Source organism: Acomys minous, assembly GCF_964271855.1.
Source record: "Acomys minous genome assembly, chromosome: 15".
Taxonomy (NCBI): domain Eukaryota; kingdom Metazoa; phylum Chordata; class Mammalia; order Rodentia; family Muridae; genus Acomys; species Acomys minous.
The window spans coordinates 96,658,209-96,681,931 of NC_140497.1; the positions used below are offsets into that span (position 1 = coordinate 96,658,209).

A 23,723-nucleotide genomic window follows, 5' to 3' on the forward strand; every position below is an offset into this window, starting at 1 on the left:
TTTTTTGTTTTGTTTTGTTTTTTATTTTCAAGACAGGCTTTCTCTGTATACTTGGCTGTCCTTGACTCACTTTGTAGTCCAGGCTGGCCTCGAACTCAAAGATATCCCCCTGCCTCTGTCTCCCGAGTGCTGGGGTTATAGGCACGCACCAAGGATTACCAATTGTTAAAAACATAGTAACTTGGTTCAATTTCTAACACTAAAAATATACATACATACATATACATACATACATACATACACACACACACACACATATACACCATAAAAACAAAATAAAAAATACTGTGTTGAAAGTAATTTTGTGTTAGCCACGGCAGCCATCTTCCAGTAACTCCCCAAAATGACAAACAGGAAGGGAAAGAGGAAGGGCACTGGCTGTATGTCCTCTAGGCCTTTCAGGAAACACGGATTGTTCCTTTGGCCACATACATGTGAATCTACAGAAAGGGTGATATTGTAGACATGAAGGCAATGGGCACTGTTGAAAAAGGAATGCCCCGTAAGTGTTACCACGAGGAATCTACGACGTCACCCAGCATCCCGTGGGTGTCATTGTGAACAGGCAGGTTAAGGGCAAGATTCTCGCCAAGACAATCAATGTGCACATTGAGCACACCGAGCACTCTGAGAGCAGGGACAGCTTCCTAGAGTGCGTGAAGGAGAACGGCCAGAAGAAGCAGCAGCCGCCAAGGAGAAGGAAGGGCACCTGTGTTCAGCTGAAGCGCCAGCCTGCGTCACCCAGAGACGCTCACTGTGTGAGGACTAACGGGGAGGAGCCTGAGCTGCTGGAGCCTGTTCCGTACGAATTCATGGCCTGATGTGCAAAAGGAAGTAAAGGACCTGGACTGTAAGAAAGAAAAGGAAGGAAAGGAAAGGAAAGGAGAGGAGAGGAGAGGAAAAAGAGAAGAGAAGAGAAGAGAAAAGAAAAAAAAAGAAAAGAAGTAATTTTGTGTCTAGGCACTATACATTCCACAAAAACAAAATAAAAATATTGTGTTAAAAGAAACTTTGTAGCTACGCATCTGTCCTCAGGATTCACATGGAGTGTGGAGGGAGGCTGCAAGACGGCTCAGCAGCACAGGTGCTTGCCCTGACAGCCTGAGTTTGAGCTGGCAGAAGGTAGAACTGAGTCTACAGTGTCCCATGCTCTCCACGAGCATGTTGTGGTGGGCACACACCCACATTCACACCCACCCACATACAATAAATAAGTAAATAATTTTAAAAAAAGAACACCAAAGAAATAGAAAGAAAATATAAACACTGATTAGTAAAACGGGTTTAAAAGCGTCTGGGGACAGTCATGGTGGCAGGCCTGGATTCGCTCTCAGGGGGAGGCTTGAGGATCTTCAGTCCAAGGCTGGCAAACGGCTGCTTCAGTGTGCAAACTTGCAGGGGGTTACCGCGTCGTACACGTACGCACTGGCTACTCTAAGTCCCACTGGCTTTCCCCACTATGAGTTTTCTTCAGATGTCTGACATACAAACAAAATTTTCACCTGAAACATAGTAATTAAAATTTCATATATTACTTCTAGAATTTGAAATAATTACTTAATAGACCTTGATATTTTAGTCCTGTTAGTTAAATTGGAAAACACTGGTTACAACCATAAAGGGAATAACAGAAACAATTAGTAATCACCCCATGCTCTTTTCATAACGATTTCAAAATAAATCTAAGGTTATACATAGGATGTGGGTTTTCTCTGGGAGTACTATTACAGAGGCCTGTGGTATTAGCAAGGTCATGACACAATGCAGGTTGCTTAGTCTCAAATGCCAAATGTGGCGCTTACATTCTAAAAAGCATTTTATGTTACAGCTGCAGAAGGAAAACTCAACAAAAGAGACCACAACACGCAAAGACAGCACTCCCCCATGAACCCCGCCCCCAACACGCAAAGACAGCATTCTCCCATAAAAGCCATCCTGCTTCACCAAAGACGTCCAAAGAGCTGGCTCTTAACTGCTTTAAAGGTGAAATAACAGTATTATGGTCATTTTACAAAACTAGGTTGAATGGCCAGGGAGGCCACAATATCACCTTACAGACTAGTTGGAATTCTTAAGTTCTAATTTGTTATTTTCAATCCACCTATGAAGGCAAGAGTCTTATGCTTTGTAGCTGACATGAAATGACTGTAAGGCGGCTGGCAGCACCCTGATTGATGAACGGAATAAAACTGAAACACGGACAACCACCAAACTTTAATAAGTTATTACTGATCTATAACTCAGCCCCATGAAAAACTTAATCAGAACAGTAAATGTGGTAAGTGGTAGCCTCGCCATGACTTCGGGGTGACTCATTTGAAACATCTAAAAGCAAATCTCACTAATCTCATGTACGCTGAGGAGCCCCAGAGCTTCCTGTAATCTGAGGTCATGGATTCGGGGCTTCAGCAGACGTTAGTACCCAGAAGAACATGAAAACACTTAGGTATCTATAAGATAATGTACTGAAATGTGCAGGAGGAAGAGAAGTCAGATTTATTTTCTTACATCTTTTCAGTGCTATGTTTGACTTACAAAGAGAAGCACACTAGGATTTAAGAGTGGAGTTTCTGACAAGATCGGACAAACGTATGTGTAAAGTCAGCCTCCATACTAAAAAAGCTAGAAAATGTTTTCTCACAAATTATAGCTCAACTAGCAACAAATATCCTTTGTTACAGATATTTAAAATTCTACATAGCTGAGTTTCTAAAAACTATGAAATCAGATATTTACATTAAATATTATTTGTAATACTCCTAAATTCAAAGAAAAATTGAGAAGATAGTTCCATATACCAAGAAGTTACTTTCCCATAAGCATCTTACACTCTCTAGCTATGTTTGTTAAGGTTCATGAACCAGTACTGACAGATAATTATGAATTAAATTTATAATTTAATTCATACTGTCCTTTCTGTTGTTTCTAGGCATTTTTAACCTGAACCCTGACCCTGTAATATTTAGTTATATCCTCAGGCTCCTCCAACTGTGACAGTTTCACAGATTTGCATGTTCTCCACGGCTGTGAGCTAGACCAGCCAATGTCTGCAGCGTGCCCACAATGGATCCTATCTGCAGGAAGCAGATACTGAAGTGCCAGGCACAAGCCCTAACGACTGGACGGGAAGCAGACTGGGACCCTCTCAATACCCAACCATCTTTGTTGAGATAATTACAAACCAGCTATTTCTAAATTTTAAAAATGCCTGAAGTGAAAATCCTGAAAGTAAATATTTTATCCTTTAGGTAAGTTGTTCAAAAGGGAGACAATAAATAAATATTCTTTGAGGAGCAGATGGAGCCTTTTTGTCGCTGCAGCACAGCATATAAATTATCACCCACTGTGCAACTATTAGCTTAGGAAGCTGGAAAGTATAAGTCAATTACAAAGCTTTATGGTAGATTCTGTAATTCAGTGATCACACTGCAATTTCTCACAATTAAAAGCATTAATATTTTAAAGGTGACAGTAAAGACCCTTATCATTTCCTTTCTATCTCTGTCGAAAGTGCACACTGCTCTGGGCACACTGATTTAAACCTAGATCCCACATTCTCTGTCAGAACAGAATTCTGAGTGGGCGTCTTCTAAGCCAAGAGTGGTTGGGGTATTGCCCGTCTGAGGCAACCCTAGAGGTTATCTGTTGGGCAAGCCAGCAAAAGTGGGTAAATGTTACTGAGTACCAGGAAAAGAACCAAGCTGAATTTGAGTAGTGCCATGCCATCTTAAATGAAACTTTCCGTTATTTGTAAAAGAAGAAGAAGAGAAAAAAAAGGAATACAAGCTTAAAGGCTTACTTAGTGCACGGTCTAACATGTTTTTGATAAACCAATGTGCTTATTTAAAAAAAAAAAAAAAAAAACCAAAATACAAACTAGTTCCAGGGTTAAGTATCAGGAAGCACGGGTTTAATTCTCACCTGTTTTCCTCAACTATCTGAGCTAAAATGAACTTTTCTATGCCTTGAGAAGTAGACACAGACAGTTCTATACAGTATAAATGTAAAGATAGAGTTCAAACCGCATTTGGGTCAACAGAGCAGCGGAAAGCTCCACAAACAGGAGGAAAGAGGATTTTTTATCATTTCCCAGCAATCTAAAGATGACACATTCTTACACACACTATTCTGAATGAGGTTTAATTTAAGCTTGTTGTTGTTGTTTTCTGAGACAGGGTTTCTCTGTGTAGCCTTGGCTGTCCTAGACTAATTTTGTATATCAGGCTGGCCTCGAACTCACAGAGATCCGCCTGCCTCTACTTCTCAGAGTGCTGGGTTATAGGTGTGCGCCACTGCACCCAGCTTAACTTAAGCATTTTAATGGGCTAAATGTTCTCTATCTCTATACTCAAAACGTCTCAATGATGTTCCGTGTTGCTCAGAGAAAAGCCGAAGCTACGCGGTTCTATGTGACCGGCCCTCTTTATTTCTGACCTCCTCCCCCCCCCTTACCCCCCCCCATACTCCACACGGTGACGGCTGCACTCTGCATAGGCCCTCGTCCTTAGCAGTGGATTCTTTGCCGAATGCTGTCTGACGTTGTTTCTTCTTATTTTTAATTACATGGTGTGTGTGTGTGTGTGTGTGTGTGTGTGTGTGTGTGTGTGTGTGCGCGCAAGCAGGTGCCTGTGGATGTCAGAAGTCCTCTGGAAGGACAGCAGTGCTTTTTCTCACCGAGTCTCCAGCCCGCAGGCTTGCCTTCAAAGCCTTCTTTAAACATCCCTTCTACGCGCCTGATCAGTTAGTAAAGGACTGGCGGCCTCATTCTCAGTGCTTTCCTTTCCTTCTACTTTCCCGCCATGGCCCTCACTGTCCTCAGAACTATATACTGCACAGCTCGCTTATTCTGCTCATCTCACCATTAAACTAAATAAAGAGGATTTTTTTGTATTCTGCTTACTAATCCAAGTAATATCATAAACACTCCATAAATCGTGGCTGAATTGAAGCCAATACCCCCACTTAAATTCATAATTTAACCTGTTTTTCACGTCTACACTTTTGAATGGGAACAACATTGAAGATCAAAATGGTGTTTCAAGAAATAAACGGTTACACATTCTTTTAATCCATGAGAATGTTTCAATCATCTATCAGTATATGCTGATGTTAGAAATAATGAAGCCAAATAATAGCTCTTCTTCGCAAAGGACTTCAGATGCACACAGTGGGACTGCAGACGCACACAGTGGGACAGAAAAGCTGAAAAAATGCTTAACAGCTGCAGTGGCATGGGTTAGTGTAAGGGAGCTACAGGCAGAGGGTGTCCAATCAGCTGTGCTGCGATCACTCACATCAAGTATAACACACCGATAACTGAGATGCTCACACACTGGAGGAGAAGGAAGAGGCACTGAGGGGGCCGGAAGGAGACCTGAGAGGACGCACACTGCAGCGGAAGCACAGACTGTGTCCTCCCCAAGGGAAAGAAATCAAGTTGGAAAGGAAGGTGAGAATTAGAACACCTGTCCTGATGGAGAAAGGATAGGGAAAAATTAAGTAGGGAGCACTTAGAGTTGAAAAAGCACTCACCGCTCTGCAGAAGACTCTGCCTCCGCTCAGTTCCCAGAGCTCACACCACGTGGATCACAACCCCCTGTGACTCTATCTCCAAGGGATCTGACACCTCTCTCTCTGGCTTTGGGGCATCAGGCATGCATACATGCAAGCAAAATACTCATACACATAAAGCCTTTTCTTTGTCTTTTTTTTTTTAAGATAGGACTGTTAATAAGATGGAAGTAACTGTAAGGTGTAAACTAATGTCAGCTATTGAAGCCAAAAGCTTGCACACTGTGCATCTTCGCATGCATTACAGAGGGTAAGAAAGAGGTACCTGAGGACACGCCAGGCTGAAAATCTGGGAAAGGTCTAGTCATCAAGACTCAAGATACAAAGAAACAGAAGCTTTGGGATGAAAGATGAAAACATCTTTCATAGGAGTCAGAGCATGGAAGATACTTGAGTGTCAACCTGTGGGAAATGGACGAAGAAAATGTCAATGTACGCAATGGAATGCTATTCAGCCTTTAAAAAGATAAGAACTGCACTGGTTGTGTGGTACATCCTGTAATCTGCACTCAGAAAACAGAAGCAAGAGGGGCATGGGTCTGGGATAGCCTGGGATAGCCTGGGATAGCCTGGGGTATCCTGGGGTAGCAAGCATTTGAGTGGCAAGTATTTCAGTATCAACAAAAACTGATTTGGCTCAGTGGGTAAGAAAGTTTGCTCTGCAAGATGAGGACCTCAGTTTAAAGGTCCAGTATCCCACTGAAAACCAAGCCATGGACACACGTGCCTATCAGGGGCAGAGACAAACAGATCCTAGGAGCTCACTGGCCAGTCAATCCACCAAAAGAGTCTCTGGTTCAGTGGGAGACCCTGTCCTGAGGCAATAAAGAGAAAGAACAGTAGAAGGAGACTCTATCCTGTGTCTGCTTCTGGCTTCTGCGTGTGCAACGCACACACAGGCTGCTGGGGTTACATGCATGTGCCACCACCCCTAGCTGTCATGTGTTTAGAAAGTTAAACCGTGGTTTGAATGAGAACAGCCCCACAGACGCCTATGACTGAATGCCTGGTACCCAGTTAGTGGAACTGGTTGGGAAGGATCAGGAAGTATGGCCTTGCTGGAGCCATCACTGGGGGTAGGGAGAAGCTTTGTGCTTTAAAGCCCCTGTCAGGACCATTCACTCTCCCCACCCCCTGCTGCCTGCCACCTACGAACCAGGATGTAAAGCTCTCCCAAAGCTTTATGCCTGTTTGTTCCCTACACTATGACCACGGACTATGACCACCGACTAGGGCCACAGACTAGGACCACGGACTAGGACCACCAACTAGGACCATGGACTATGACCACTGACTAACTCCCCAGTTAAATGTTTCCTTATGAGTTGCCTTGGTTGTGGTGTCTCGTCACAGCACTAGGACAGGAGGACAGATGGCAATCTTTTGGAAAAGGCCATACAGAATCATGTATAATATCATAATTTACGTAATGAATCATAAGCCAGGTATGGTACCTCACACCGGTAATCACAGCACCCTAGATGCAAGAGAAAAAGAGTACTTCTGGGAGTTCTAGGCCAGCCTACATGACATAGTGAGTTCTAGGCCAACCTGGGCTACATGTGGAGACTCTTATCTCAAAAAAAAAAAAGAAAGAAAGAAAGAAAAGAAAAAGGTCAATATTCTTCAACAAAATAATGTTGATCACATGACACTGGGTGTGAGCAATGTCACTGACGGAAACACTTATGCTACATGTAATTTAATAAATTTTCTAAAATGAGAGAAAAAAAACTAAACTAACTGTGCTGGCCAGTTTTATGTCAACTCCACACAAGGTAGCAAGGTAGGATCATTTGGAAAGGAACTACTGTTGAGAAAATGCCGCTGCATACCAGCTTTACCTGTGGGCAAGCCTGTGGTAGATTTCCTTGATCAGTGATTGACAGGGGAGGGGCCACCTCACTGTGGGTGGCATCCCAAGTGCTGTAAGAAAGCACGCTGAGCAAGCAGAAACCCAGTAACTAGTGTTTCTTAATGATTTTGCTTCAGTCTGAGCTCTGCCCTGACTTCCCTGGATGACAGACTCCAAGCTGTGAGATGGAGTAACCCTTTCCTCCCAGGTTGTTTTTGGTATGGTGTTTTACCACAACAACAGAAACTAAGACAGCAAACAAACAACATTCATATAGGATACCTTCTACTTTATCATATTCTATAGTAAAAACAAAAAACAAAAAACAACAACAAAAAAAACCCATGGGGGCCAGGAGATGTTTCAGCAGTTCTGAGCATTACAGAGGACCCAGTTCTCAGCAACCACAGGGTGGCTCAGAACCATCTATAATGTGATCTGGTGCCCTCTTCTGGTCTGCAGGTGTAAGTGCAGGCAGGGCACTGTATACATAACAATAAATAAATAAATCTTAAAAAAAAAAAGACATTATCAAAAAAGAGGAAGGGTAGCCCTTGGTATTGGAGAGGTGGCTCATCAGTTAAGAACAGATGTTGCTCTGGCAGAGGACCCAAATTTCATCCCCAGCATCCATTTGGTGGCTAACAACCATCTGCAGGGACCCGACACCCTCTTGTGGCTTCTGTGCCCACTGCATCCGTACGGTGCACAGACATACATGTAGGCCAAACACATATACAAATAAAAATAAATCTTAAGAAGAAAATATTTATAAACCACATAACTTGCCATGGGATTGATACTGAGAACACACAAGCAACTTATCATCAACAAGGTAAACAGGCGCAAAAGTGGACAAAGAGCTTACGGACTTCTCTCCAAAGATGACAAATAAATGCTAAATATCAGGTAGACAGATTCTTGGTGCTACCAACCACTGGGAATTCGCCAGTCAAAATGAAAATGTTATACCACGTCAAAAACATCAGGATGCCAGACTGCAAAGCTCCTGGAAATTAGTAAGTAGTGGTGAGGCTGTGAAAAAAAAAAAAAAAAGCAATTCCTGTACTTATGCAGTCCTGGCACATTTTACAGCAAATAGCATTGCAATTCCACAACAAATTAAACAGAATTATTGTGTAACCCAGTAGCTCTACGTTCATATACCTCAAAGAAATGAGTGCAGGCCGTCGACCAGCTATTTACACATCTCTGATCATAGCAGCATTGTTCACAACAGAGAAGGCAGACAAATGAATGAACGGATTACTTACACACACACACACACACACACACACACATATACACACACACATACACACACATACATACACACACACATACATACACATACACACACACACACATACACACACATACATACACATACACACACACATACACACGCACACATACACTCTCACACACATACACACACACATACACACACACACATACACACACACACATACACACACACATACACACACACACACACACACACACACACGGAACGTGCAATGAAGGATGGATTTAACTTTAGAAAGAAAAGGAATTCTGACACGCCCTATATGAATGAAGAACTCCCTGCTGAGTGAAATCAGCCTGTCACAACAGGACAAATGGTTCGTGATTCTTAGTAGAATGTACCTAGAGTGGTCAATTTCATAGACAGAAGACAGTAAAATAGTGGACGCTAGGGGCTATGGAAGGAATAAATGCCAAGTTAGTGTCTAATGGACACACTGAAATTCATGCAGGAAATGAAACGGTTTGGAGACGGATGGTGTTGCCAGCCACACAACAGCGTAAATGTTCTCAACATCACAGAACAGAAAATTGTAAAAGCTTTATGTTATGTATAAATAAATATGCACCCCAAGGCTGAAGAGACTCACCAGTGGGTAGAGGGCACTTACTACCCAAGTCGGGGGACCAGAGCTCAGACCCTCAGCACCCGTATAGGTGCCAGCTGACCAGCAAGACTGGCCACATTAGTGAGAGGCCCGTCTCGGCAGGTAAATGGGGAGCAATGGAGGAAGACTCCAGCTGCAGCCTCTGGCCTCCAGATGGACTTGACACACACACAGAAGCACCAGGAGTGGACGCAGGCGCAGCTGTGCTGGAGCCCAGGGAGAACCCCTGCTCTGCATCTGCACATCATACCTGGATTTCGAGCTCAGCGATGTGCTGCTGTAGCTCAGCCACAGCAGCTATGCTATCGGCTTCCCGGAGCCTCACAGCCATGACTTCTTCCTTGTTCTAAAGCATAAAAACACCATGATAACAAATCAGTTGACTCTAGAGCTGAGGGTTTTCAGATTTTACAAAATGCTAAGGCATGTATACACTGTGCATTAGTAGTGCTCAGAAGCAGCCGGGTACGGACAACTACACCCAACGGGACAGAAACAACTTGGAAGTGGTCTGCCAATTCAGATCAGCTTCTGCCTCCCAAGGAACCTGTGTGAAATTTATGGGGGAAAAAAAAAAAAAACAAAACCTTTTGGACTTCAGGTGTTTGGGGATTGTGCAGCTGGGGACTACAGGCTTGTACTATTTTAAAATCCATATACTTTATATAAGTGAAAAATGAGCTTTAAAGATTACTCACCGACAAATCATAAGCTTTAATCATATAAAACTGAATGAAAATAAATGTAATTTACATAACTAGTGACCGAACTGTCACGCTCTAACAGGGACCTGGGCCGAGCACTCGTGCTAGGATGACAACTAATCCCTAATATTAATTACCAGGGTCTGCAAAGGGAAGTGCAGAAGACGGAAGCACGTCAGAGCTCACACACAAGCCCTCTACTAAAGACAGCCGGGGCACTGTGACACCACCAGCAGGTCCACAGCTCTCAGTGTGAGCGCCCCCCTGTGCACCACTCTGGTTTTAAATCAGTCCAGCAGTAGCTTTTGAGAGGGGCAATTCCTGAGTTCGCACAACGCTACCACTGGCTACAGATTTCTTCAGCCTAAGTTCTGAGGGCCATGAATATTTCTTAGGATGCAATTTCACCTCTGGATTTCAGTGACACTGATAAACCACTCATTGGTTTTTAATGACAGCAGAACAAGCTGATGGAATTACAGCTTTCTATGCGCCACTGAAAGTCTTATTTCTCACAGAATAACAAGGCTTGACTACATGAAGGGCTCAGCTCCTACTGTCTGCCGCAGACGTGAGTGCTCCCTCTTGAACCGTCACCACTCCGCCTCAGGACGCACACCAAGGCTCAGACTACACGCATCCCTTTGGCTCTTGCTCACACACGTCTGCGTGTGTCCACCCGCAGTCTCCTCCTCCTCCTCCACCCGACAGCCCAGCCATCTGTCCTCCTCATTGGCTGACTTTATTTCCAATACCTGTAGGGCTTTTGAACACTACAGCTTCACATGAACAAAACTGATTACAAGAGTAACGGAAGGACACTGGTGTTTCTCAACCCACCCGCGCACACACACACACGTCTCTCCTAGGCACATCGGCGCTAACCGCCTGCTAATATGCGGCCAGCTAACCTCTCCAGCTACCCTCATTTTCAAGTGCGTCATCACAAGCTAGGGTTAGAAGAGATACTAGTCAGAAGAAACATCGAAAAGACACTGGCATTTGTAAATGCCAATGTAGGTATTAATGTGACCAAGGCTGAGGTAAGCAAGGTGGCTTCTTGCCTGAAATTCACCCTCTCAACAAAATGAGCTAACCCTGACTGAGAAGTAAAACAAGACCAGGAGAAAGGAAGAAAATTTAACCTGGGTGCGGAGCATGCCTGTCATCCCAGCAACAAGAGGCAGAGGCAGAAGAGCCAATGCTCTACAGAGCAAACTCCAGCCTAGCCAGGGCCACCTCCTGAAAGCCTGTCTCAAGAACAACAAAATATAATTGTGATAAGCAAACCTATAGAAAGGGCCGTTATCCTGTCCCTTACCTTGCACTCGATCTCCGCCTGTCTGCGCTTTGCCTCGCTTAGCTGGGTGAGCAAGCCTTTGTTCTTCGCAGAAAGAGAATGCACCTTCTCCTGCAGACTGGTCACTTCCTGTTCTGCCCTTCGAAGCTGGTTACTGTTGATCTGGCTCTAATGAGAAATGTAAACAGACACAGAGGATGGGGCTTTTCTGGGTTTGATTTTTGTTTTGGTTTTTTCAAGGCACGGTTTCTCTGGCTGCCCTGAAACTCATTCTGTAGACCAGGCTGGCCTCAAACTCAGAGATCTGCCTGCTTCTGCCTCCCAAGGGATGGGATTTAAAGGCATGCGCCATCATAGCCAAGCAAAGACAGTTTTTAATAATTTTTTACTTGTCCATTTTATACTTCAATAGCCTTATAAAATGTTGCTTAAAATGCTTATTTAATAATGAAAAAAAGGACGCTGGAGATATGGCTCACAGGTTAAGGGCACCAATTGCTCTTCCAAAGGTCCTGAGTTCAATTCCCAGCAACCATATGGTGGCTCACAACCATCTGTAATGAGATGTGGTGCCCTCTTCTGGTGTACATGCAGGCAGAACACTGTGTATTAAATAAATAAATCTTTAAATAAATAAATAAATAAAAATAAAAATGAAAAAAAAAAGAGCCAAGTGTTACGGTGCACACCTATAAACCCAGCACTCGGGTAAGCACAGCCAGGTGGATCGCTGTGCGTTCAAGGCCAGCCAGGTCTACAAAGCGAGTCCAGGACAGTCAGGGCTACACAGAGAAGCCCTGTCTTGAAAAACCAAACAAACAAACAAACAAACCAAGAAAGAAAGAAAAACAGCCTGTATGGACTATGGGAGAGTATAAATAATCCAAATAACAAAGATCAATCACTTTGGGCTGGAGAGGTAGCTTAGAGGCTAAGAACACCAACTGCTCTTGCAGAGGTCCTGAGTTCAATTCCCAGAAACCACATGGTGGCTCACAACCATCTATAGTGAGATCTGGTGCCCTCTTCTGCCCTGCAGGCATACAAGCAGGCAGAACATTGTATAAATAAATTAAATAAATAAATTAGAATTCTCAAGATGAAAAGTCTTCCAACAACTAAATACAAAACCACAGGTGAGAAACAGTAAGTGACAGACAAGGGTATATTTTAAGAAGGCCTCATAATAACGTCGTTATGTAAGGGCTTCACGTAAGATAAACGGAAGAAAAGGCATAAGCAAAACAGAAGTCACTGAAAAACACGTAGAGATGGCAAAGTGGACATGCCTACCCTCAGCACTGCCCCAGCAAGGCCGCCCTGCAGCATACAGAGCCACCTCACAGCGAGAGGAGGCAGAGGGAGTGAGGCCAAAACAACTGCGTTAGTTTTTGAGCTAGCATCTTGCTGTGTAGCCTGGGTTGGTCTGAAACTGACAACCTTCCTGCCTTTACCTGCTTAGTGGTGCAAAGTTCAGTACAACTGTTGATATTAGATTTTCAGTGAGGGGCTGGAGCGATGGCTCAGTGCGTTAAACGCCTGTGGTGTGTGACCATGGAGGCTTGAGCCTGCGTCTCCAGCATCCGTGTAAAAGGTGGGCACGGTGGCACATATGTGGGAGCGAACAGCAAGGGAGGGCAGAGACAAAGACCTCCAGCTCACTGGCATCTAGCCAATAGGTGAGGCCTGTCCCCAAAATAACATGGGCAGTGATACAGGAGGACACAAGTCAACCTCTGGCCTCTGCAAACACAGCCAGACACATACAAACATGTATGTACACACACACACACACACACACACACACACACACACACACACAGTAAAAGGGTTAAACATAAGATTAGGCATGCTAAAAAATATTAGTGTTCTAAAAACAATTCATAAGTCACAAAAAAGGAGGTCCAAATTTTCAGAATAAAAGTTTTTTTTTTAAGCTATGGTAAGGTATGTTAATATCTAATTTTATTTATTTGTTTATTTATTTGGTTGTTGCTTTGGTTTTCCTTTTTTTTAAATATTTACTTATTTTGTATACAGTGGTCTGCCTGCATGTACATCTGCAGGCCAGAAGAGGGCATCAGATGGCATTATAGATGGTTGTGAGCCACCTGGGCTCCTGGGAATTGAACTCAGGACCTCTGGAAGAGCAGTCAGTGCTTTCAACCGCTGAGCCATCTCTCCAGCCCAGTTTGGTTTTTCAAAACAGGGTTTCTCTGTGTAACCTTGGCTGTCCTGGACTCACTTTGTAGATCAGGCTAGCCTCGAGCTCTCAGAGATTCTGTCTGCCTCTGCCTCCTGAGTGCTGGGATTACAGGTGTGCGCCATTGTGCCCAGCTGTTAATATTTTATTAACTGAGAAAGTTTTATTCTTCCCCCGCCCCCTGCAAGAAAGAAAGAAAGAAAAAAAAAAAAACGTGAGCAAGGCCTAGTTGTGTAAAGCTGTAACCCCGGCTACTTAGGTGGCTAAGGCAAAATGACCACAAATTCCAGGCCACCCTGGAATACACTGTGAGCTCAAGGTAATCCCAGCGGCCCTGGTGAGACCACGCATCAAGGAGAGAAGAGATCTGTAGCACAGCTCGGGGTCACCTCACTTGATTATCATGGATTCACGCGCCAGAGCTACAAAAATAAGTCAACACGTGGATATGAAGCTGCAGCCCCGGAAGCACATGTGACCCAAGGGCGGTGAGCGGAACTGGATCCGCCCCGGGTACCATCATAACAAGGTGCTAAAGAAAGAGAAGAGCCACGGAAGACACAGGACACACGAGGGAAAGATGGCGGAGGCAAATGTAACGCTTCAGAGAGTGTTTTTCACCCTGCAAGAGTTTGTTCAACTAAGTGCTCATACAGAGTAAAAGAAAGGGGGGCTGGAGAGATGGCTCAGCGGTAAGGAGCACTGTCTGCTCTTCCAGAGGTCCCGAGTTCAATTCCCAGCAACAACATGGTGGATCCTGACACATCTATAGTGTGATCTGATGCCCTCTTCTGTCATGTAGGCAGAGCACTGTATACATAATTAACAAATAAATAAATAAATCTTTTAAAAAATATTAACAAAACTCAAATGAAAGAAAGCCAAGTGAAGTGATACACACACCTATAATCCTAGTTATCTGGATAGATCATGAATTTGAGGCCAGCCCAGGAAACAAAGCAAGACGGAAGAAAGAAGAAAAGGGAGAGAGGAGGGGAAGAAGGAAAGATGCAGCATTGCAATAAATAGAAGATTAGATAAATCAAATTCAAATGAGCACCAACTCCATAGGACAACAGCAGCGTCTAATAAACTAGAGGCTTAAAAGACATATACAAAATAATGTGCAATATGAACAAACACAAGTTCTTCTGAGGACCTTACTGCTTAAAATCAAGATATAGTTATTGCCTTTACAATTCCTTTAGCCATGCAACAGTTTCTTTAAGCAGAAGAGTAAAAAGTAAGACACACAAGAGAGAAGCATAGTTATACAAAGAATAGAGTTGAAGTGGAATTAACTGAAAGAAAGCTGCACACTGCATTTCACTAAGGAAACATAACCAACCAAAGTTATCCACGTATTATAGCAGGTATGACAGCAGTAGCTTAGAGGTAAGGCATCACAAAATATAGACTAAGCACGGTAGTAACAGGAGCCGTGAGGTTGGATCTTTATAGTTTCACTGAGATAAAGCTCATCTGTAAAACTCACCACTTCAAGTGTAGGCTGAGTTTGGTAGGCTTTTTTTTTTTAAAGCATATTCTGCATTAAATAAACACTTGTCAAATTCAATGTTATAATGTGCCTATTACGTTTATCAGAGATGTAAGCACGCAAGTAAGGTGGAAACAAAAAAGATGAGGCAGCTATATGTAACATAGGTTATGTAACCTATGGATATAAGTACCCAAATCTGAAACCTTTACCCAGAAACAGGAGTACGTTGTGAGTGTTTCTGTGTATACGTTCTATATCACGCAACAGCTTTACTATTTTGGTAAACTCTACCTCAGTGTACCTGCTTTGTTTCTGCAGTCATGTATTTTGCTCTACGCATTCAAAAACACTATTTTGAGAAGGCAAGAGTTCCATAGGGTCCAGATGGCAACAGTGTCCCCAGCACAGAGAAAGCGGGCCACAATCAGTGAACTCTTGGATAAAAGACAAAGAAACATGCAAGCAAATGTAGAACTGTTTGCAACAGAAAGAAAATGTGTCTGTAGCAAGAGGACAGTGGCACAATAAAGCCAGGGCACACTCGGTAGACCAAGTTCTCGAAGTGTTTTAAAGGAAAGACGTGGAGTTACACCCATCTGCATGGACCAGTTTCTAGACAGTGGCTCCATGGGTGTGATTAATATTGTAGCTAACTATATACTACTGTCATCACACTTTTAGCTTTTCTACCTGGAAGCTTTTTTACATGAAACTTTATGACTGTTACCAGCCCAAGTTCCAGCATTTATAAACCAGTGACGTGGGAGAATGTAGCACAAGTTACGCTACTAGTCCACGATGGTTGGAGACACAAAAGCTATAGAAACTCTCACCAAGTTACGCAGCTTTAGGCAAATGCCCCCTCTGCTTGGGACAGCAGATTCTCTCTCTCTCTCTCTCTGAACTTAGATTCAATTTCTGAGTCACAGTTAATGTAGTCTGTGTCGTGTCTAACTGCTCAACTGTCGGTCCTTTCAGACCTCAAAGGTTCTCCAAACCATGTCTTGAATTTGACTCACTTACTCTCTCTCATACACACACACACACACACACACACACACACACCATATAGTCATATATATGTATATATAAATAAATTTTGTTCATGAAAATTTTGTTCATAAAAATAAAATTTCCAAGCACAAAAATCTAATTTCTACTTTTCTTAATTTTAGCCTCTTTCATATTTTTAATGTCAATAAAACTTTTGAGAAAGTAATTAGATGCTATGAAACAAGACATACTTATCCTAAAGACAATGTATATTCACAGTATCACGCCTGACATGGAATGACCCTTTATTTGCTCACTAGAATACAGAGTAAGACATGAGCAAACTACGCCCCCTACTGACTGAGCGCTGTAAAAGGAACTTTTATTTGCCTGATTTAAATGTTGTCTGGGAGGCTTTACTACCATTGTGAACCGAAGCCTAGGCCTGGAAGCTTCTAGCCTTATAATCTAACCTAGGCCTAGAATGTTTTCAGCCTAAGAGACTTACTCCTGAATAAGCTCACCCTTTCTAATTCTTTCTGAGCTCTGGCTGGCTGGTTCCACTCAGCTGTTCTGGCTCAAACTCCTCTCCAAGCTGACTGGTTCAAACTGGCTTCTCTTAGCTTCTGACTAAACTGCTCTGCTTGGCCTCAAACTAACTCTAGCAATCTGTTCTAATCTTCTGGCTCCTTCTCATTCTCTGGCTCGTTCTGTCTTCACCTGTGTCCAGTCTGTAAAACTCGCCCAGTAAAAACTGCCTCTGGATCCCATGAGCTGAGCTGCCACGAACTGAGCTCCACTGCGCTGCCTCTCAGCTGACTGACTCAAGTGAACTGCCTGACCAGGACTCAGAGATCTGCACGCCTGTCTCCTGAGTGCTGGGATTAAAGGCGTGCACCACCACGCCTGGACCTAAGCTTTTCTTTTCCTCAAACTTGCTCTCTACCAGGCTGGCCTGGAACTCAGAGATCTGCTTGTCTCTGTCTCCTGGACTAAAGGCGTGTCTAAAGTATTCTAGCCAGGCCACATGGACCTAGAAGACCTTTGGATGCGGTCTCTTGCCAGAACAACAGTGTTCTGAATTAAAATTCCTCTACAATATGCACTGTTGGCCCTTCCTATGCATCCATGAATTCAAACTGCTAAGGACTAAAAACGTTTAAATTGTATCTGTACTGCACATATGCAAACTTTTAATTATTCCCTAAATGATATAGTCTAACAATTATTTCTATTAAATTTGTGCTATATTAGGCATTGTACCTAGGGATGGTTTAAAGCATGTTTGAGAATTACGTATATTAAATACAAATAATAAACAATTTTCTCTGAGAAGAGAGAACATCAGCAGAGACCCTGCAATCTGCCCCACAGACCCCATAGGGAAACTATGTGAGTGTACTTCATAAAAGCCAAATTTCAATGCAAACAGCTTTGTAGCCAAAATGATTCGCACATCTTAAGCCAAATATATTTAAGATAGGGACTTAATACAGAAACAGGGACTGGTTTAGACGTAATTGCTCAGGATCACACTACACAGCTTGATTACAGTGGACACTTCTGACTCTTTACTGGAAATGTATGGAGACAGTTTCAGTCACTACAGGGAACATCTGGAAGGCAGAGGCCAGGGTGTTGCTAAACATCTGTAACACACAGGGCTAGACACATAAAACAAAGAATTTCTACCTCGAATGTTAAATAAGCATTTAAGTTGAGGAATGTTGCCTACATAAATTTTCCTTCTTAATTTGTGCAATAAGACAATCCTGTTAGTTTTACTAATAAACCAAAAAGTCTAGCTTGCTTCAATTTTGTTCAAAGGCCAAAGCAGAGATTAACTCTGGGGGCAAAAAATGTTTCTAAATGTAATCACAGCACTGGGAAGGCTAGGGAACATTTGTTATTAGTTTCAGGCCAAGCCAGACTATAGTGTGAGTGAGAAGCAAGTCAGGGATACAGCACAGCTTTGTCTCAAAAGCAAAACAAAACAAAACAACAACAACAACAACAACAACAAAACCACCACAAACCCAAAACAAACAAACAACAAAAAAAGCTAAAACAAAATAGAGCTGGGGCAGTGGCTCAGTGAGTGAGAGTGCTTGGTGTATAAGCTTAGAGACCTGAGTTTAGACCCCCCCAGCACTCATATAAAAGGTGGGTTCCCCTGTGTAACCCTAGAGTTAGGCTGCTGGACACACAGGCAGATTGTTAGAACTTGCTGACAAAAAGGTTAAGTTGCTGGAGCTCCAGGTTCAATGACAGACACTATCTTAGCACTCAGGGAGGCAGAGGCAAGTGGATCTCCATGGGTTCAGGGCCAGCCTGATCTACGAAGTGAATCCAGGACAGCCAAGGCTACTCAGAGAAAACATGCCTTAAAAAAAAAATGAGAGAGAGAGAGAGAATGTGAATATATATGAATGAATACATAAGGGTAGAGAGTAATAGGTCAGTTTAGCTCTCAGCATGAATACCAGAAAGCCACTGTGTAAACTTCACCTTTTACCTTAATCCTAAGTATGAGACAACGTTGAGGTTGACTCATTCACACAATGACATGGAATTCAAATTTCCCACCTAAAGCCTAAATTTTCACTCTTCATAACTTTATAGTCTCTCACCAGTGTTATTTTTAGCTATAACAAAAAAGTGAGAAAGCTGACCTAGCGCTCCTTTCCACCCAACTGGGCTGTCCAGCACACCTGCCTCTCCATCATCCTCCTGCCCAGCACACCTGTGTCTCCATCTCCACCATCATCCTGCCCAGCACACCTGTGTCTCCATCTCCATCATCATCCTGCCCAGCACACCTGTGTCTCCATCTCCATCATCATCCTGCCCAGCACACCTGTGTCTCCATCATCATCCTGCCCAGCACACCTGCCTCTCCATCTCCATCATCCTGCCCAGCACACCTGTGTCTCCATAATCATCCTGCCCAGCATACCTGTGTCTCCATCATCCTGCCCAGCACACCTGTGTCTCCATCATCATCCTGCCCAGCACACCTGTGTCTCCATCTCATCATCCTGCCCAGCACACCTGTGTCTCCATAATCATCCTGCCCAGCATACCTGTGTCTCCATCATCCTGCCCAGCACACCTGTGTCTCCATCTCATCATCCTGCCCAGCACACCTGTGTCTCCATCATCATCCTGCCCAGCATACCTGTGTCTCCATCATCATCCTGCCCAGCACACCTGTGTCTCCATCATCATCCTGCCCAGCATACCTACCTCTCCATCATCATCCTGCCCAGCACACCTGTGTCTCCATCATCATCCTGCCCAGCACACCTGTGTCTCCATCTTCATCCTGCCCAGCACACCTGTGTCTCCATCATCATCCTGCCCAGCACACCTGTGTCTCCATCTCCATCCTCCTGCCCAGCATACCTGTGTCTCCATCATCATCCTGCCCAGCACACCTGTGTCTCCATCATCATCCTGCCCAGCATACCTGTGTCTCCATCATCATCCTGCCCAGCACACCTGTGTCTCCATCATCATCCTGCCCAGCACACCTGTGTCTCCATCTCCATCCTCCTGCCCAGCATACCTCTGTCTCCATCATCATCCTGCCCAGCACACCTGTGTCTCCATCTCCATCCTCCTGCCCAGCATACCTGTGTCTCCATCATCATCCTGCCCAGCACACCTGCGTCTCCATCATCATCCTGCCCAGCACACCTGTGTCTCCATCATCATCCTGCCCAGCACACCTGTGTCTCCATCTCCATCCTCCTGCCCAGCATACCTGTGTCTCCATCATCCTCCTGCCCAGCACACCTGTGTCTCCATCTCCATCCTCCTGCCCAGCACACCTGTGTCTCCATCATCATCCTGCCCAGCACACCTGTGTCTCCATCATCATCCTGCCCAGCACACCTGTGTCTCCATCTCCATCCTCCTGCCCAGCATACCTGTGTCTCCATCATCATCCTGCCCAGCACACCTGTGTCTCCATCATCATCCTGCCCAGCACACCTGTGTCTCCATCTCATCATCCTGCCCAGCATACCTGTGTCTCCATCTCCATCATCCTGCCCAGCACACCTCTGTCTCCATCATCATCCTGCCCAGCACACCTGTGTCTCCATCATCCTCCTGCCCAGCACACCTGTGTCTCCATCATCATCCTGCCCAGCACACCTGTGTCTCCATCATCCTCCTGCCCAGCACACCTGTGTCTCCATCATCATCCTGCCCAGCACACCTGTGTCTCCATCATCATCCTGCCCAGCACACCTGTGTCTCCATCTCATCATCCTGCCCAGCACACCTCTGTCTCCATCATCATCCTGCCCAGCACACCTGTGTCTCCATCATCATCCTGCCCAGCACACCTGTGTCTCCATCTCCATCCTCCTGCCCAGCATACCTGCCTCTCCATCTCCATCATCCTGCCCAGCACACCTGTGTCTCCATCATCCTGCCCAGCATACCTGTGTCTCCATCTCCATCATCCTGCCCAGCACACCTGCATCTCCATCTCCATCATCCTGCCCAGCACACCTGTGTCTCCATCATCATCCTGCCCAGCACACCTGTGTCTCCATCATCATCCTGCCCAGCACACCTGCGTCTCCATCTCCATCATCCTGCCCAGCACACCTGCCTCTCCATCTCCATCATCCTGCCCAGCATACCTGTGTCTCCATCTCCATCATCCTGCCCAGCATACCTGTGTCTCCATCATCATCCTGCCCAGCACACCTGTGTCTCCATCATCATCCTGCCCAGCACACCTGCATCTCCATCTCCATCATCCTGCCCAGCATACCTGTGTCTCCATCATCATCCTGCCCAGCACACCTGTGTCTCCATCTCCATCATCCTGCCCAGCACACCTGCGTCTCCATCTCCATCATCCTGCCCAGCACACCTGCGACTCCATCTCCATCATCATCCTGCCCAACCTACCTGTGTCTCCATCTCCATCATCCTCTGCTTCATTTCTCTGATTTCTGCCTGTGTTTCCGCTTCTCTGAGGCGAATGCTCATCAGCTCATCTTGTAGCTCGTTGACAGCATTTTTCTTGGGTGGGTCCTTCCATCTTCCAGAAGTCCGAGCTAAATGACGCTAAAGCATAAAACATCACATCGCAAGCAATACTCTATTGGGGTAAGAGTTGACTTTACGGAGCATGTGTTTAATGCTGTCCAAAATCTGTCTGTCTGACTGTCTGTCTGTCTAAGCGGAGCTCTTGCTCTGCACTCTGTACTGCCAGATGGCTTTGGACTTGCAATCTTCCTGCCTCAGTTTTCACATTCCCACACCTAGCTTAGTGTATTTGTTGCTCCCTGAGTACTTTTCAAAATGTGTTTGTTTTCTTTTTAAAGCCATAATAATATCAATGACTAATTTCTTTTGTTCTTTTAAAATTATATTGCATCTATTCACTGGCTTGGGGCACACAGACGGAGCTCAGAGGACAGCCTGCAGGAGTCGGTTCTCTTTTACCCTGTGAGCCTGGAGGTCCTAATTCTGGTTCTCAGCGTTGGTTATGAGGCCTTGCAGCCAAGTGGCCCCTCTCTCTGAGTCATCTCCAGGCCCCCTCAAAGACCAATTTCAATCTTTAAGTCTCTTCCTACCCCCACCCCACCCCCACAACCCCCCAAACCCCACCCCCACAGCCTCCCAAGCCCCACCCCATCCAAACCAATATCACCATTCTGAAGCAGCCTGGGTTTTTATTGTTTGTTTATTTGTTTTTCGAGACAGGGTTTCTCTGTGTAGCCTTGCCTGTCCTGGACTTGCTCTGTAGACCAGGCTGGCCTCGGACTCAGAGATCCCCCTGCCTCCTAAGTCCCAGGAATAAAGGCATGCGCCACCCCTGCCACCTCCAGCGACTGGCAACTGTGTAGTTTTAAAAACTCACTGTCTTCTGCCCGACAGATTGTTATGTTTTGTTCTTTATCAAATTTCCCTCACAAGTAAAAACATTTATATGAATACACCTAAAGTGTCGTTCATTTTGTGATCAGCATTTTCGAAAGAAGTTAGAAATTTACAAAATACACACTGATGCCCCCTTCCGCTGTTTCCCACTTCCCAACAAAGCACCAGACAGCAAAGAGAATCTTTGTCTGGTAAACGCACAGAACATCAAGCTGCTCTCTAATTTCTGCGCCATAGGTTGGTGCTGCTGCAATTCACCAGACGGGTTTCTCTGCGCAGTGGGGAGAAACCCACAGAGAAACTGACAACTGGCCAAAGCCCAGAGATTAATTTTATATGGAGCACTCAGCCATACTGAGGCTTCTGTGTCTTACTCCCTCCCCTCAAGGCTCAGGGCCACTGTGGGAAAGGGGATAGGAAAACTCTAAGAGCCGGCGGCTGGGGTCGACCAGAGCAAAGCCGTGTCTCCTGGACATGACAGCACCACTATACTCATGACCGGTCAGCAGCTGCGGTGCCTGCACAAGAACCACCCAGTCCACACTCCGCCGTGACCTGGGGCAGGCTCCTGAGCTTCCAGCCATAGCTAAAGCGCTAACGACAGAGCCCTGGGTAAGGCAGAGTCAGCTTTCTTTAAGAATGTGGCTCCTAGTAGGCCAATCGTCCGCAAACGGTGGCCCCATACTCCTGAGTGTGAGGGCAGCAAACACTGGAGCAGTGAGTTTAAGAGAAGAACAGAGGATCTGAGGTGGGGGGGGCAAAGGGTGGATCTGGGGGCTTGGGGGGAGGGAGCATGAGAGTGCATATGACCAAGCCACATAGCACACATGAATCAGATTCTCAGAGGACAAAAATATACTTAATAAAAAGGAAAGCTCTGTACTATAGAAGAGGAATATGCCCTTACACTTCTCTAGGAAACGCTGAACAGTGTGGAAGTCCAAGCACAGTAATAAAAACACAACCTGGCTCCTAGTTTATCTTTTGTTCCACTTTAAGAGTTATACAAAGCACAATTTAAACGTGCTCTCAAGTTAACAAATGTCCTCAACTGTGACACTAAGCACTATCTTTCATTGCCTACTGTTGGTCACCAGCTACGTCAAGGTCACACAGACGAAGCGCTTTCAGTCCCTTCAGGGACGCACCACGTCAGCTCGGACGTACTTGCCAGTGCTCCTCTAAGTCCCGGACTTGCTGGCGTAGTTCTTTCAGACCCGTAACGGCCTCAGCCTCCCTCAGCTTCACGGCGATGAGCTCCTCCTGAAGCCTTGCAACGTTGTCCTCATCGGGAAATGAGTTGTTCTTCTAAAGTCAGAGAAAATGTGAGATTTTTAAAACTTAACACGCCTTTTAAAAGCTAGTTCGTGCGTGTGTGAGTGTGTGTGTGTATGTGTGTGTGTGTGTGAGTGTGTGTGTGTAGGTTGGGAGATAACCTACAGTCCGTTCTCTCTCATCTCACCATTCAGATTCTGGGGAGAGATCTCATGTCTAATTGTAGTCTTAACTGTGGAACACGGATTTGTATGAAAGTAACAAAAAAGAACCAGCACTCTTAATTGAAGACATCAGAAGATGGAAAGATCTCCCATGCTCACGGATCTGTAGGATTAACATAGTAAAAATAGCCATCCTACCAAAATCAATCTACAGATTCAATGTAATCCCCATTAAAATTCCAACACAAATTTTCAAGGAAATTGAAAAATCGATCGTCGATTTTATATGGAAACACAAAAATCCTAGGATAGCTAAAACAATACTAAATAA

At 44.7% G+C, this 23,723-nt stretch overlaps 1 protein-coding gene across 15 annotated transcripts in view; it reads right to left on the minus strand.

Annotated features, from left to right (window-relative positions):
* Nucleotides 1-23,723, minus strand: part of EVI5 (ecotropic viral integration site 5) — a 151,531-nt gene that overhangs the window by 39,264 nt on the left and 88,544 nt on the right. For 12 of the 15 annotated variants that reach the window (XM_084758770.1, XM_084758768.1, XM_084758771.1 and 9 more), the window contains 4 exons: nucleotides 23,121-23,261; nucleotides 20,976-21,134; nucleotides 11,368-11,514; nucleotides 9,593-9,688 (listed from right to left, as the gene is read on the minus strand). In XM_084758770.1, coding sequence (XP_084614896.1) covers nucleotides 9,593-9,688; nucleotides 11,368-11,514; nucleotides 20,976-21,134; nucleotides 23,121-23,261 — 543 coding nt within the window. Of the gene's footprint in view, nucleotides 1-1,270; nucleotides 1,503-9,592; nucleotides 9,689-11,367; nucleotides 11,515-20,741; nucleotides 20,801-20,975; nucleotides 21,135-23,120; nucleotides 23,262-23,723 lie in introns of those variants that run through there. The other 3 variants (XM_084758765.1, XM_084758766.1, XM_084758761.1) reach the window with 3 other exon arrangements.